The 16683-nt window shown below is 54.0% G+C and overlaps 1 protein-coding gene across 6 annotated transcripts in view; it reads left to right on the top strand.

Moving 5' to 3' along the window:
* Window positions 1–16683, top strand: part of HRH2 (histamine receptor H2) — a 47910-nt gene that overhangs the window by 16889 nt on the left and 14338 nt on the right. For 2 of the 6 annotated variants that reach the window (XR_006269857.1, XR_006269858.1), the window contains exons 2-3: window positions 6695–8296; window positions 14690–14824. Coding sequence is in view for 3 of the 6 variants with exons in the window: in XM_043470673.1 (XP_043326608.1) it covers window positions 7221–8296 (1076 nt within the window). In the remaining 3 variants the exon portion in view is untranslated. Of the gene's footprint in view, window positions 1–5324; window positions 5612–6694; window positions 8297–14689; window positions 14825–14983; window positions 15638–16683 lie in introns of those variants that run through there. The other 4 variants (XM_043470674.1, XM_043470672.1, XR_006269856.1 and 1 more) reach the window with 3 other exon arrangements.

Below are 16683 nucleotides of genomic sequence, written 5' to 3'. Positions count from 1 at the left end.
CCTGGGGCCACTCTCTGATGCCCGCAGCACCCAGTACCCAGAACATCCGAAATGACCAAGTGACGGGGCGATGTTCTGGAACATTATGGCTCGTAAAGATGAACTGCCTGCCAGGGACCCAGTGACCCCTGCATCTCATTGCCAGCAGTGATAACTGGGGGCAGCCAGCAGGGCCCAGTGAGGCTCCCTGCCACCCTGCGGCCACCCCCACCCCCTGGTGTCCCCGCAGGACTGCTGGACGTAAAGCCCCCTCTGGGCTTCCAGTCGTGCCATCCTCCACTCACCCCCCCGACCCCCAAGGGTTCCTACGGTTCTGCCGACATCCCCAACTCTCTGCCTCCCAGTGTTTGTAGCAGCTGTCCTCTGTTTGGAGCCTGCTCATCACCTGTTTTCACTGAGTGACCCTTTTCCTATCTGTTCAGATCTCAAATCACATACCCTCCAGAGCAGGATGGGTCCCTCCACCGTGTATCACTGTGGCTCCTGGGCTGAGTCAGTCGTGTCCGACTCTGCGACCCCATGGGCTGTAGCCCGCCAGGCTCCTCTGTCCATGGGATTCTCCAGGCAAGAATACAGGAGTGGGTTGCCATGCCCTCCTCCAGGGGACTTCCCAACCCAGGGATCGAACCGGGGTCTCCTGCATTGCAGGCGGATTCTTTACCTGCTGAGCTGCCAGGGAAGCCTGTGGCTCCTTACAGTCCCCCTTTATAGAACTGTCAACCTACTGCAGTTGAATCAGCAGCTCTGCTCGGAGTTACTTCATGTTTGCCCCCGCACAACCCCAACCACCACCACGCTGTCGTAGAAGTTCCAAGATTTGTCTTCCATGTTCACCGCCGTCCCCTGGCACTCAGCACAGTGTCTGCCCTGGGATCCACTCCCTACATTTATAGAGCATGTGTGAATGCAGTTTCCTGGCTATGGGGCCTTTGACAATAATAAAAGGTAACATTTTTGTTACTATGAACTATTATTCTTATACTATTATTATATTTAATGTAACCTGCCATATGCCAGGCACAGAGTGTTTTACACACCTTTGCTCTCTGCATTTTCACAACCACCAAGTGAAGAAGAACATATCATTACCCCCATTTTATAAAAGAAAGCTAAGGCTCAGAGAGGTTGCAGCCATATGCCCAGGGTCACCAAGCTCCTAAATGGCAGCACTGAGGTTGAAACCCAGATTCATCCAGTGTCAAAGTCCTTGTCTTTCAGCCCCTGGGTGTCCTTTCACTTGTAGGCATGTCAATTTTGCACAACAAGGATCACATGACCTACTCCACAGACTTGCCCACTGGCTCCCCCAGAAGCCACTGTGTGCTCCCTTAGCACACAACAGTTGCCTGGTGAATATCATTTTCTTTTCCTATTGTAAACGATTGCTTGGAGAATTGGATTCATCTTCCAGGTTGAGTGAGAAACCCAAAGGAGCTTTAACTGATTCCCCCAAATTGCCAGCTACTCCCCCAGTGGCTTTGCCTGGAGGGATAGGTACTTAAACTGCAAAGGGGGAGCTTCATTTCACTTCTTAGTGAAAACGGAAAGAAAAGTGTTGGACTCAGTTTGATAAAATTTTATGGGAGAAGACCTCAACCCCCAGACTATGGCTTGGCTCCTCTGTTGGCTAATAAAACAGACTGTCCGTGGCATCTCTCGCAGGAATCTGTGGGCGGGCAGCAGTGAGAGGGGCATTGGGCATTAGGCAGACCTGGTGGGCCTTTGGGCTATACCTCTGCTGGGGGGTGACCTTCAACACTTCAAGCCCCATTTTCTTTGCAGTCACAGGAGAGGATTGAGCAGGGTCGTGGTGTTCCACATTCCACCCACCACAGCACATTCCTAGGGAGACACACTTTGATGAGGAATCACCAAGGACCACATCCAGAGGAGAATTTTCCAAGGGCCCTGGAAACTCAGATTTCTACCCAGTGGAGAGTTAAAGAACCTCTCTCTCCTGTGCCCCCCAGAAATTGCAAGCCTCTATTAGAGGTGGGTATAAGTGGGAGGCAGACGTGAGAGGAGATGGAGCAGGTGCCTCTGGAAGACTCTGAAAGACTTCCTGGAGGAGGTGACAGAGACAGCCAGGTCTTCAGGGAAGAGTGTGAGTTCCCCAGGCCTGGAAGGGAAGAGGGGCATTCCAGGCAGTGGGAATAGCATGTACAAAGGCACAGAGTCGTAATGGGCCTAGGACTTTAAAATCAGGAGGAATTAAATGCCACCAGAGCTATTTCTACAAGTGTTGTCCAGCTAAAGGGCACCAGGCAGGCAGGAGCTAGAGCTAAGGAGAAAAGACAAAACCAGGTCACGCAGAACCTTGAAAGTCACGTCAAAGATCTGTCTGTACTTAGAGATGACCGAGGCTGGTCATCGGAGGTGATCAAAGCAGACTTCCCCGTGCAGAGCCCAGCACAGTGGGTTTAATACACATCTCTGAGCTCACTGAGTGCTTTTAACACACTCAGCTGTGGCTGCTCTTGAAGGCTAATTGGCCACCTTGGCCTCCCAGAGGTGCTTGATGTGATGAATCAGACTCTGAGCAGGGCACCACTTTTTGTTATGGCTGCATTTGCCAGGTGATGACTGTAGATGAAGATCAGAAATCTCCCCAGGGGACAGTAAGGGGCACAGCACCCCATAAGCAAATTCTTCAGAAAGTGTTTTTTTCAGAGACTCTTAAGGCGAAAACTGAGATGACATAAGAGGAAGCAGTGTGACACATACAACTGCAATATCTGTGGTCAGCCTGCAAGACTGGGACAGGAAGTGGCTGAAGCCGGTTTTAATGAAAATTCCATATCATTTTCACACACACACTCACTCTGTGTACCCTGGGCCTCTCCTTTAGACAACAAGAAATGCTGGCTGGCTGGCTGGCTGGCTGGCTGGCTGGCTGGCTGGCTGGGAGGACAGATGGATGGGTGCATGGAAGCTGGGGACAGGTGGTCTAGATCCAGGCCCTGCTTGCAGACAGACACTGAGCCATATTAACAAAGCCAGGTGCCAACAGTATGGAGTGAAAGTAGAAGTGTCAGTTGCTCAGTTGAATCCGACTCTTTGCAACCCCATGGACTATAGCCCTCCAGGCTCTGTCTGTGGAATTCTTCAGGCAAGAATCCTGGAGTGGGGTGCCATTCCCTTCTCCAAGAGATCTTCCTGACCCAGGGATCGAACTGGGTCTCCTGCATTGCAGGCAGACTCTTTACTGTCTGAGCCGCTATAACCCAGCACAGGGGAGGGTACCCCTGCCTGCAGGCTTCAGGGAGACAGAGGTACAGGGACCCCCCGCTTTTTGAAAGTTTGCTTTACCTCACTTCTCTTTCACGAAAGACCTACCTGTTTCATACCGAAAGAAATCCAAGGAGGATTTTTGCTTTTATGAAAAAACAAAAAGGTGAAAAGCAAAAATAACGTTCAGGTTTGTTTGGCGGTGAGCAATTATAGAGGCAGCCTGCATGCACAACCCCCCCCCACCCCCCACCCCCAAGCTCCTTCCCTGGGAACCACATTCGGCATCTCATCATCAAGCTGCGAAGTGTGTCTGAGCATCTGTGCTTTATCTAGATTTATTTTGTGCGTCCGTTAGCAAGATGGGTCCTAAAATAACGTCTTCTTTACTTTACACCATGTTGGCTTTCAGAAGATTTCAAAACAACACCATGCTCTCAGATGGTGGGGGAGGGTTTGGGGACCAGTGTTTGAGCTAGGCCTTGAAAGGGCGTCGTTGACTGAAGACAAGGAAGAACGGGACTTGGAGTGAAGAAGACAGCAAAGGCAGAGTCTGGAGCGAGAGACTGGGTGCATTTGGGTGAAAGTTGGGGTGCCAGAATGGCAGAGTGAGGGAGACAACAGGACTATCTGCCGAGACCCACTTAGAAGGACAAGTTGACGTGGGCCTGAAGGCAGCTGGAGGGACGTAAGCTGAGTTTGAATCCAGGCTCTCTGGACACTCACTAAGGGTGTGACACCACCGGGCCCGTCTGAGCCTCGTTCTCCTCAACTGTTAAATAGCAACAGATTCCTCTCGTGGGCAGTCATTGTGTGGCTGAGATCTTCCGCTTAATATGCATGAAATCGCCTTGCCCAGGACCCTGCTGTAGTGCAGATGCTCCATCTTGGGTTGAACCATTCCCCTGCTGATAGGCACTCAGATCATCTCTCATCAGTTGCCACTTGCAAACCTGCTGCCGCAGACCTCCTTGCTCATGGCTCTTCTTGTGATCGTGGTGGTTGTTGCCACAGTCTAGCTTCTCAATAGAATGCATTAGATCTAAGTGATCTAGAAGGGTGTCCACTATATAGTAGAGATTTTGAAAGAAATGAGGAAAGGAAGTATCAGAACAGTGTCCTACATGTGTCTGGTACAGGCAGAGCCTCAGAGAAAGAATGGATGGTCCCCATAACACCAAACGGTCAGCAAAGGTCACCTTCCCAGTGTGAGGGCTTGGGTATGCAATGATCCAAACAGTTGGCCCTTCCTGTATACCTCAGAGCCCTTGGTTTACTGCAATAAGCAATGTCATCGCTTTTAAAGTTTGAAAGGAAGGTTCAAGAAAGTGTTTTTTATGTTAGCTGTGATGGTAACAACGATGGTGATCACAAAGACAGTGATCTTGGGGTCATGACCCCAAGGGCCATCACGCTCTAGGGCCATCATTCTACCCCCAAAGCTCCACATGAAAGCTCCTGCCTTCAGGAAGGTCACTAGAAACTTCTGGGACTTAGGCTATAAAACAGAAACACAACCGAAGTGGTTGTTCTTTGAAGCTCCAGGAGCTCCATGAAGAAAGGAATCAGCGCTTTCTTTGTGGTGGTTGTGGCCATGGCCCCAGCCCCTCAAAAAACATTGGGCACGTTGTAGGTTCTGAAAGAAATATTTGCTGGAAAGAGCAGAGAGAGGGAGGTGACAGAAGGGAGGAGGGAGGGAGGGAAAGAAGAATTAATTTTTAATTATATAAGAGGCCGGTTTATGCAGATTTGAAAGTCTTCAAACGTTAACTAAAACATCAGTTCAAAATACCTAATCCTGGCTATTAAGGAAACTCAGAGGAAATTTTGATCAGAAATAGGGGTTCTCAAAAAAAAAAAAAAAAACCAAACCAAACAGTCTTGCTCCTACCCCCTCCAAAGTTAATTAAGTGTGGCAGTAACAGCCGTACTGTTTGGGCTATTTATGTAATGAAAAGATCTTCTAAAAATAATACTTAGAGGCCCAGACTACTAGGCTAGGTGGCTGAGCCAGCTGGAATGGCAGAAGGTGACCAGGAGCTGTGATCCCTGCACCGACATAGCCGTTGCGATTAAATGATGCCTCTCTTATTCAGATTGCAAAACCACTCCAGGCCAAGAGACTGAGGCTTCGTTTGTGTCAGATGGTGTTGAGCTCCTTCCTGAGAGGAGTTCCGCTCTCAGCTTGATTCTCTGCACACTCCCAGATCCCAGGAGACTGCTGCTGCTGGCCGTTCTCTGGAAAACCAGGATCCGCTTGAGAGAAAGGGCACAGGAATCAAGCAGGGCCTTAGCTTGTTTTGCATGGATCAGAATCATAGACTATCACCAATAAGAAGGAATTTAACCTGATATTTAACCGAAAGAAGCATGGCGTGCCCAGGTATTCATTCCACTGAAGTGATGTTTGATGTGGGACCAGAGGTGGAAAGGAAGGAGGAATGGAGGGAGGAAGGAAGAAACTAGAAACCACCAGAATATCTGTGATAGAGTGATCACAGACAAACCACGGCCAGCCACCCCACAGACTGTTATGCAGCCATTTGAAAGACTGAGTGAGGTCTGCACCCGCTGACCTGGAAAGTGAGCTTTAGAGAGATGTCCAGAGCACGGGTGGGGCTGCAGTTGGCAGACTGGGACGGCAGGCTAGATCTGGTCCTCTCTTTGGTTTTGTGCCTCACGTGAACTAAGAATAGCAATTTTACATTTTTTGCATTTTGCAAAAATTTTGCATTTGCAAAATTTTACATTTTGCTTTAAAGAGTTTGAGAAAAATTCAAGAGAAGAAGATTTTGCCACACATGAAAACGATGTGACATTCACATTTCAGTGTCTACAGTAACGCCCAGGATCACTCATCTGCGCATTGTCTGTGGAGGTGCCCTCACACGGAACAGTTAAGTCAGTCACGGCAGAGAGCTCGCAGGACACAAAGCAGACACAAAGCCCACTGGCTGGCCCTCTCCAGAAAAAGCTGGTTGGCTTCTTGTTCAGAGCGTGGTGATGTTTCATAAAGCAAGAGTGTAGAATGCTGCTCTCAGCACTAGGCAGAGTCAGTGTATTAACACTGGCTATTTTTTTCATTCATTTTATCATTTATCCATCTAGGCGTAATGCCTTCTGGTGGAGCCAGGCCCTGGGAACCAGCAGTGACCGAGCAGATGCAGCGCCTGTTTTCTCAGAGCGTAGAGTCTGAGTCTAGAATCTCTAATGTAAACAGTATGAACGTGAGCCTGTCCTACTGTGTACCCTGTGATGACTTGGTGGTCAGCCCCTCGCGTGCCGTGTCCCTTCCTCCTCTCACTCTGTATCCTGATTGCCCTGGTCCCTTCTAAGGAGAGATGCCGGCCTGGCCTCCGGATGTCTTGGAGTGAGGTCAAGGTCTAGAACTGTTCATTTTGAATTGGGTTATACATACTGTCGGTCTGGTTTCAACATGCTCAAAACTCCATCTTTGTGTTTCTAGCTCACACTTTCCAGGGGACCCTAGAGGGCGAAGCAGCCGTGCCGGACCCCCATCACCTGGATGGGGGCAGCCGTCTACCATGGAGAAGGCTGCAGCCATAGCTCCACATGAAACCTCCCCAATAAAACCAAAGCCACCTCCAGACTCACGCCCCAGTGCCTCAGTCTCCACGCAAAAGCTGGAGAGTGGAGATGTGTTCAGTCCTGGGAGGAAGTCGGCTCTGTCAGAGGCGATTTGAGGACTGTGGTTTGAAACAGGAACCTCGCTTGGAGAACTAGATGTCCCTCATCTTCCTTCCCACTCATGCCCCCCACCTTCTTGGAGATCATTTTATTTATTTCTACAAAAAACAGCACTAGCTTGGTCCCTGGAGCCTCCCCACATTTGGATACTTCTCTCGGCTCTGCTGGGCAGACTGGAACCCAGTGGTGGACATAATTGACCTGCTGGGTAGCTGGAAGAGGAGCAACCGTGGGCCTGGGGTGGGGGCAGGGGGCCACAGGGGCAGGAGCTGTAGGGACCCAGGATGGCGTCCAATGGCACGGCCTCTTCCTCTTGCCTGGACCCTGCCGCGTTCAAGGTCACTGTCACCGTAGTCCTCACCCTCCTCATCCTCATCACCATCGCTGGCAATGTGGTCGTCTGCCTGGCAGTGGGCTTGAACCGCCGGCTCCGCAGCCTGACCAACTGCTTCATTGTGTCCCTGGCCATTACTGACCTGCTGCTCGGCCTCCTGGTGCTGCCCTTCTCTGCCTTCCACCAGCTGTCCTGCCAGTGGAGCTTCGGCAAGGTCTTCTGCGACATCTATACCAGCCTGGATGTCATGCTCTGCACGGCCTCCATCCTCAACCTTTTCATGATCAGCCTTGACAGGTACTGCGCCGTCACGGACCCCCTGCGCTACCCCATGCTGGTCACCCCGGTCCGGGTCGCCATCTCCCTGGTCTTAATCTGGGTCATCTCCATCACCCTGTCCTTCCTGTCCATCCACCTGGAATGGAACAGCAGGCCTGAGAACAACAGTGACAGTCACACCACCCCCAAGTGCAAAGTCCAGGTCAACTTGGTGTACGGTCTGGTGGACGGGCTGGTCACCTTCTACCTGCCGCTGCTCATCATGTGCATCACGTACTACCGCATCTTCAGGATCGCCCGGGAACAGGCCAGGAGGATTCACAACGTCGGCCCGTGGAGGGCGGCCACGCTCAGGGAGCACAAAGCCACGGTGACACTGGCTGCCGTCATGGGGGCCTTCATCGTCTGCTGGTTCCCCTACTTCACCGTGTTCGTTTACCGGGGGCTGCAAGGGGACAGTGCTGTCGACAAGACCGTGGAAGACGTGGTCCTGTGGCTCGGCTATGCCAACTCGGCCCTGAACCCCGTGCTGTACGCCGCGCTCAACAGAGACTTCCGCACGGCTTACCAGGAGCTCTTCCGCTGCGGCCCTGCCAGCCACGAGGCGCGCAGAACTTCTCTGGGGTCTAACAGCTCTCAGCTGGTGAGGCATGCAAGCCAGGGACCCAGCTGGCCGGAAGAGAGGCCGCTGAGGCTCCAGGTGTGGAGTGGGACTGAGGTCGCGGCCCCCCAGGGAGCCACAGACAGGTAACTCCCTGGCAGTTTGCATGCGGGACGCACCGTGGTGGAGGGGAGGGTCTCCCCCTGGGTTGACAGCCGTTCACCGGGGGCTGCTTCGGATGCTGCGTGCTGGGAAGCCTTCATGAGCACTCTGCAAACCTTGTGTTGCTCCATCCTCCTGAACGCCCCCTCAGGTAGAACTTTTGACCTCTGTTTTCAAAAGGAGCCAGTCAGATCTCAGAGAGCTTCGCCAGGGCCCCACACAGAGCTGGCATCTGCATAGAGCGCCCCTGACTCAGAACGGGCGGACCCTCTCTTCTAGCTACCTCGTCCTTACAATCGGGGGTCCTAAGTGTGAGGCTCAACTCTGCCCAGTTAGTTAGTGGCCACAGGTGTTCACTTAAATCCGCCGACAGCCCTCAAATGGCCATGCGCTAGTGCTGCCGCCGGGGGCTTGAATCAGAGGCCCCATTCAGCCCAGTCTTGAGCACCTGTGATGCACCAGATCTCACTTGGTGGGGTGCTCAAGTGGGAGGAGAAAGAGGCTTGGCTGCTTCGGGAAGGCACAGCCTTGAAAGCCAGGCTTGGGCATTGTAACTGTAGGTTTTAGGGGAAGATAGAAGGATTAGAAGTTAGGATGGGGGTAACCCAATCACCTCTGTGCTTTGGAGAAAGGACTCTGGTTGTCCCCTCAGATGTGGACCAGAAGAATGAGATGGGGACATTGGTGAAGGGGGATGAGGGACTGCTCCATAAGAGGGAAGAGAATAGAGCAAAATCTAGGAGGCTAGTAAAAAGTGGGCTTGGAGACCATTGGATGTCTGGGACACAGGGCATGCAAGAGAGAGGAAGCCCCACGACTCCACCCTTGAGAGGTACCTGGGCTGGAAAACAAGGTCAGAATGAGGTTGAGATAAACTCACTTGTGACAAAGCCCCTGAGAGGTATTAAGGGAAACCTCCCCAAAGACTTGAGTGGCTCGAGGAAGCTCACACTTGGAGAGAAGGTTCACAGGTCTTAGCGAGCTCCATCTAGCTGCTGAGGCGAGTGAAGGATGCTGGGAGAACACCCGACACATACAAATGCTCAGGAAGTCACCCTCCTTTCTCTTCCCACAGACCATGCCTTTGCCCCCCAGAATGCTGGTCTGTGTGAGTGATCCATCCATCCACCCATCCACCCATCCATTCATTTGCAAACATGTGTCTACTTCCCATCACATGCCAGGAACTGTGCTGGGCGGCAGGGATGTAGCAGAGGCGCCTCGGCGTCTGTTCTGACAGCCCGTCTCGGCTCTGTGGCTTGAGCACGTCTCTGCCCCTCTTGGGCCTCAGTGTCCTCCTCTCGTGGAGACTGGGGTTTGTCCTCAAGCAGCCTGCCCTGCTCACCTCCCAGAATCACCCGAAGCACGCGGGGGCCAAGGGATGCGAACAAGCTCGGTGAGCCCCCTGGCAGGATACTTGTCTGTTCTCGAGCTCTGAGCACTGGACTTGGATGACCATTGCACACCTACACCCTCTGGGAGCTGGTATTGCTGGGGATAAAACTGCCCAACCGGACCCCTTGGCCTTCTGTCCCTCTGGCCCTTGCAGCAGCTGGGTGTGGAGTGTGGGTCTCAGGCCCTCCCCCTGTCCCCTGCTATTCTTCCAGAATGAACTTCATTGCTTCTGCATCCAGCCTCCTCCAGGCCTCCCACCTCTAGATTCTCCCTCTCCAATCCATCCTCCAAGCTGCCCAAAGACATCTCTCCAAAGTGCAGATCACGAGGTCTGAGACAGGATGAGATGACCCTGTCTTTCCACACTGCTTCATTCAGGAAGAGCAGCGTCAAGTACAAAGCTCATTTAGTTCACAGAGCAAAGGACGGAGTGTACACGCAGGCAAAAGCCGCTGACACAGTTCAGCCTGGAGGTCATTCCACTTGCTCTTGTGCTAACCAGTGAGACCTGGATTAATAGGCTGCCTTTACCCCCAGATCCTCAGGGAGACATCCAGTAAGCACCCACCGGCAGTGACCAGCCCTCATCCAACACCCGTTAGGTGCCAGTTTTACCTTGGCCGTTATTTCTATATATTGATCTTTCCGTGACAGCATCGTATCCCCACCCCTCCCAGCTGCTGGGTTGCAAAGGGAGATAAAGCCGGTCCCCCACGCTGCTTCCACGCTTGCCACCTGTGACTGGTCACGGTCTGGTTGAGGAACGGATGCCATGGTCCAGCGCTGCGTGTGCTAAGCCTTGAAGTACATTGTGCAGGACGCCCAGAGGAGGCAGTGACGGCCCAGATAGCCTGGGAGCAGCCCTCCGAGCTGAGCCCTGCATGCAGATGGGAACGACCTTCCAGGTGGTGGTGCCGGGGCCCCGTTAGACTCGGGGCCGCAGCTCATTCTCTGTACCGCCCTGCGAAGTAGGTGTTTAGCTTCCACGTTACAGATGGGGGGAACGAGGCTTGGAGAAGTGACTTGTTCAAGGAACTCAAGCTAGTGATGCAGCCAGAGCCAAGATCTGAGCAGGAGGAGAAATAGCAGCCCTGTTACTGAGTGTCCTCTGGGTGCCCGGCACGCGGCGGGCAGTGAGTGTCCACCTCCTCTTCCGACCGTCACCGCCACCCTGGCAGCCAAGGCCAACTGAGAGGGCGGGCCTGCCTGGGTCACACGCAGCAGCCGCGGGGCAGAGGGGACCGGCGGAGGAGGTGGTGAACCGGCTGGAGGGCCTCGTATGTGGTTGTGGGAGTGGGTGTTCAGGAAGCCAGGGGTTGCGTTTCCAGTGGAGGCTGCCCGGGTGATCGGGGACTTGTGTGACCCTTCGTAAGGTTGGCTCCCAGCTTCCCTGATGACCGATTGTGTGTCCTTTCTGCTCCCCACCTGGGCGCAAAACCCAGCATTGACCTGGCAGAGAACCCTTATCACCGCCAAAGGTCCGGGTGCCCTTGGTTGGTGGTGGTGGCGGTCGGGAGGGGGGCAGGGGCGTGGCACAGTCAGCCAAGGGGAGACTCCAGGAGACAGTGGCCGACCTGCAGCCTCCTCCCCAGCAGGGTGCTCTGCCCTTGCCTGACCCAGGTGGCCGCCTTCACCTCGCCCCTCATCACCTCTCCCCATCTTTGACCCCAGGCCCCCAGCCTCACCCCCTCTGCTCCACTGACCCTGCTGAGTAAACGCCACTGCTTCTGCTGGAAATAGGCTGGGGTAGCTCCCAAGGGAGGGCCGCTGCAGCAAATGACTGTGAACTTGGTGACTGGAAGCAACACAGATTTCCTCTCTGCTTTTTCGGGAGACCAGGAGACTGGGATTGAGGTGTGGGTAGGGTGGGGTTCTCCCGGAGGCTTCATGGGAGAATCCACCTCCTTGCCTTTTCTGGCTCCTGGGGGCCGCCGAGCTCCTTGGCGTGAGCTCCTTCACATCACTCTGACCTCTTGCCTCCGCAGCCACATCTCCTTCCCCTCTTCTCCGTCTGCCTCCTTCCTTTAATAAGAGAACTTGTGATTACATTTGGGGCCCACTGGGATAACCCAGGATAACTTCCCCATCCTAATGTCCTTAACTTAATCACAGATGCAGAGTCTTTTTTGCCACATAACATTCTCAGGTTCCACCATGAGGATGTAGATCTCTGGGGGCCCATGTACGGCTCCCTGACTTAGCATGAGGATTAGAGGCCCTTCATGGTTTACCCCTGACCACCTCCTGACCCCATCCCCAGGCCCACAGCCACCCTCCAGTCCCTTCTGCCTTCACCAGAACAAACCCCTCTGTGAGTTCATTCACACACGCTCCCCGAGAATTCGCTACACGCCCGCACTGTTTGGGGGTATTGCATTGAACCAGGCAGAGGCCCTTGTCGCAGAGGGATGTTATTCTAGGGCAGTGGTTCTCTGAATGTGGGCCCTTGGCCAGGGGCAGGCTTCCAGGAGCGATGTAGCTGACATTGGCCACACTGCCTCATCCGGGCAGAGCTAGGATTCTAGTCCAAATCCATCTGACCCCAAAGCCAGGCTCTTTCCATGATGAAACGCTGAAGGGACTCAAGTTCAGCCCACACTCGGTCCTAGTCCCATAGACAGCAGACAGGAAACTGAGGCCCAGGGATGCAAGCACCCTGAGGCTCAGAGCACGTTAGGGAAGGGGCTGGAAGGAGACCCTGCTGCTCTGAATCCCTGCCCAGGGCTCTTGAGTCCTTCCCCATACACTCAGCCGCCCTGTGCTGTCTCTCAAGGCATGGGGGTGAGCTTTCTGAGCATGAGTATCTGCATCTCTCTAGGGACAGGGTCCTTCACCTCCTTGCAGGGTCCCTGTGCCCACTGCCCTCCTCCCGGAGGCCCAGAAGCGGGAGTCAGAACTCAGGAAGGAGGAGAGGTGTGCCGGGAGGCAGGGAGCCACAGGTGCCCCTGCGGCCGGCCCCCTCCCCTCGCAGGCCTCTGCCTCCCAGCCGCCCTCCCTCCTCCCACTGGCCCTCGAGGCCCCGCCCTGCGGCGTCCCCTGCCCCCTGCCTCCTCCTCTGCGCCCCTCAGCTCAGGCCCAGCCCAGGATAGCTTCTCACCCCTCCTGGCACACGCTGTCTGCTCCATGTCTGCTCCCCTAGACTGTGAGGCCCTAAGGGCAGGCCCACGTCTCTGTTGGTTCCTGCCTAACTCCTGGCACCGGGCCTGGCATAGTTCGCCCAGGAGTGTTTGTTGAGTGAATAAGGGAATGAGGGAATGCGTAAATGTCTTGTCCTAGGTCTGCAGAAGCTCAGAGAGGTGACTAACACCACCCTTGCTTAAGGGATCAGGGAACCCAGTCTCAGAGGGAAGTTCCTGGAACCTAGTGGGAGCTCAGAAATTCCTGGTTCCCTTTTCTAACTCTGACGTCACTAAAGGGCTTCCCACCAACTAGCAGTGTCAGCAACAGGTCTGACTGGGGCATCCACAGCCTGCTCTGCATCACGGAGTCACCCCACACATCACACGCCCCCCAGGGATGGTGAAAGGATCGCGGAATTGGGGCAGGAATCCAGACTTCGGACAACCTGGATGTGGTCCATTGCGTCTCCACACCTCCGTGTCCCAGTTTGACCTGAGGTTGGGAGCCAGGGGAGGGTGGAGCTGACCTTATCTTCTGCTCCAAGTCCAGTCTGGCCTGGCAGAGGAGGCTGGGATCCCCTTAGCAGTAAAAAGTTTGCATGACTGATGTATACACGCTTCTTCTTAAGAAGGAGCTTTGCTCAGAAAGGAAGCATTGCATAATTTACCCGAACTTGTCCACTCATATCATTTGGGTTCTGAAATAGACTAACCTTCTGGCACGCTGATTCCAGTATTTCTTCAGGGGCCTTTCCGAACACTCTTGGCACAGGTGCCAGAGCAGCTGGTATCCTGCTCCCCGTCCCCTCCCAACACCCACCCCACCGTCCCAAGGGGCCTCCCTGCTCCCCGCCCTGGAACCCTGCTGTGAGCTGCCTTATCACCCCCGCCCTCTGCGCCTGACGGTCACACCGCAAGGCTATTGGGGTGTCTTCCTGCCTCGGGGTGGAACTTAGGGAATCTGATTGGAGCCCTGGTCCCATCCTAGTTAGGGGTTGGGTGATGTGAGACAAGTCGTGGACAGTCTAGGCTGCAGTTTCCTTACCTGTAAAACTATGACTGTTATCAGACCTGTCTGCAGAATTGGGAGAGTAAAGTGGAATCAAGGATACCGGCATTTAGCACAGTTCCTGGCACGCGGCAGGTGCTTTAACAGACACGAGTTTTCCTTCTTTGCCATCCATCTCTCTTTTCCTTTCTCCTCATTTTGTCTCTTTTCTGTCATTTTATAGCTTTCTTTTATGTTGCACTTTTGTTGAGATATACTTCACATACTGTAGGATTCACTCATTTCAAGCACACTTCACTGGCTTTGAGTCTATTCACAGAGCTATGCCACCATCGCCACAGTCAATTTCAGCACCTTTTCATGACCCCAAAGAAACTCTGGAGCCTTTAGCCATCAACCTCCCAATCCCTGCGTTTCCCACCCGACCACGAATGTACTTTCTGTCTCTATGGGCGTGCCTGTTCTGGGCGTTTCAGAAGAGCCATGGTCTTCCGTGCCCGGCTGCTTCACTTGGCGTGTGCTGTGGAGCTGCTTTCTGCATTTTCTGTCTTTTCCCATGCTGCTCTGTGTTGTCTTTCCCTCCCGTCCCCGACTCCGTCCGTGTCCAGGGCCCCATCGCTCTCTCACCAAGCTCTCGGGCGTCCTGGCGGCTCCTGGTCGTTTGCGGCCCTGGGGTGGGGGTCTGGGTGTGAGGCTGGCTCCTGGACCGCGCGGTGGCCTCGCCTCTCCCGCCTGGGTGAGCTGGGAAGGCCCTGCTCAGGCCGGCGGGGGTGGGGGGGGGGTCTGTCCTGCTACACAGCGGAGCACATGGGCCGCACCAAGGCATTAATCCTTTTCATCTTCTGTCTCTTCAGGGAGTTTGGGGAGTGAGACCCCCTCCCAGCCCTGGAGTCAGGGGAAGGAGAGCAGAGGGAAAGGATGTGGGCAGCCTTTTACAGCCTCACAAGTCAAGGAGAATAAACCGTGGCCCCCCAGGAGTCACTTGAAAGGTAGAGAACCGCTCCTTTCCCGCCCTCTGGGGATGGTGCCTTTGAAGCAGGCTGCAGGCCCCAGCGGTGCCCGGCCACCCTCCCTCTCTCCCGCTGGCTTGGCACGGAGCCGGGCCCCTGCCCTTTTCTGACCCTCCCTTCTGGGTCCTTCTGTCGCAGGTCTGACAGGACTGCTATGGGCTTCCTTCCCAGGGGCTGCAGTGCAGAGGGAGGGGGATCCGTGCCTTTGGGCCTGCCCTAACAGCTTTGCGCCAACAAGAAAAGGGTGAACACCCTAGGTGAGCAAATTAGGAGAAGGCCTTTTCTTCAGGGCACCCAGCCCCAAAGTACACACCTTGGCGAGCAGAAGGAGGCCTGGATTTCAGCCCTGATACCCTCATGCAGAGAACAGAGTCACAGAGAGGTCCTGCACGCCTTCCAGACCCCTGGGAGAAGGCAGGGTGGAGGGCAGGGCTCAGCAAGCCTCTTCTGCAAAGGGCCAGACAGGATAAGTAAGTTAGCTTATGGTGCCTGTGTTGTGTGGTAACCAGTACTCAGCCCTGCTGGCATAGCAGGAAAGCAGTCCCTGACAATACATAAATGAATGGTGCTGGCTGCCTTCCAATAAAACTTTATTTATGGGCACCAAAATAGAAATTTCATATCATTTTCACTAGTCACAAAATGTAACTCTTCTATTCACTTTTTTCAATCATTTCAGGCTAGTGTCTGCCAACCCCTGTGTACTGTGCTATTTAGTACCTCAGTCATGTCCGACTCTCTGCAACCCCATGGACTGCAGCCCGCCAGGCTCCTCTGTCCATGGGGATTCTCCAGGCAAGAACACTGGAGTGGGTTGCCATGTCCTCCTCTAGGGGATCTTCCCAACCCAGGGATTGAGCCAGGTCTCCCACATTGCAGGTGGATTCTTTCCCATCTGAGCCACAATGGAAGCCCAAGAATACTGGAGTAGGTAGCCTATCCCTTCTCCGGGGGATCTTCCTGACCCAGGAATCAAAGTGGGATCTCCTGCATTGCAGGCAGATTCTGCACCAGCTGAGCCACCAGGGAAACCCACCAAGCCCTGAGGTGGGTGAGAGGAAAGGGTGCTGGATTTACTGGATTTGTGACTTTGGGCAGGTGGCTTGCCATCTCTGAGCCTCAACTTGCTCATCTGAAAAATCGGGATAAAAATACCCCCCTGTGAAGAGTCTGATGAGGTTTAGCACCAGTTGATGCAAAGTGCCCGGCACAGGGTAGATGATTGTAAATGGTAGTTTTTCTTTCTTTCTTTCTTTTCCTTTCTTTCTCCCTTCCTCCTCTCCCCCTTCCCTCCCTCCTGCCTTTCCTCCTTTCCCTCCCACGGCCACCCTGTAAACGACCAGCTGGAAAGTCCAGGTCAGGCTCCGTGGACTTGTATCTCAGCTGTGCCACTGAATCACTCAATTTGGACCCTGATCCTGAGCCTCATGTCCCTTCTCTGAAAATGGGGGGCTTGGATCCATCTCAGGGGACCATTCCAACACTAATTATATATAAATGCTTAACAAGAGAGAGAGAAATTATGCCAAACTCCCAATAGTGTTTATGTCAAGAATCTTCTGGCAAGGGCGGGGAGGAACCTGTTTTTCATACTAATGAATTGCTCTGAGGATGAAGAGGCAAATTCAGTAAAACATGCCTTTGTCGCAGCCTGCGCTCTGCGGGCAGGGCGCATGCGCAGGTAGGGGTGCAGACGGGGTGCAGACGGGACTGCTGGGAGGGCCTCAGCCTGGCAGATGCAGGGCCCGGCTTTCCCACCGCACCCCTCTCCGGGCCTCGGCGTGCTCATCCGTGAAAGAGGCCGCAGCTCCTAGCAGCTGTCCCTGCTCCTGACGAGA

This window comes from Cervus canadensis, chromosome 6 (genome assembly GCF_019320065.1).
Source record: "Cervus canadensis isolate Bull #8, Minnesota chromosome 6, ASM1932006v1, whole genome shotgun sequence".
Classification (NCBI taxonomy): Eukaryota; Metazoa; Chordata; class Mammalia; order Artiodactyla; family Cervidae; genus Cervus; species Cervus canadensis.
Note: the sequence above shows the minus strand (reverse complement) of the source record. Positions and strands in the feature narration are given on the sequence as shown.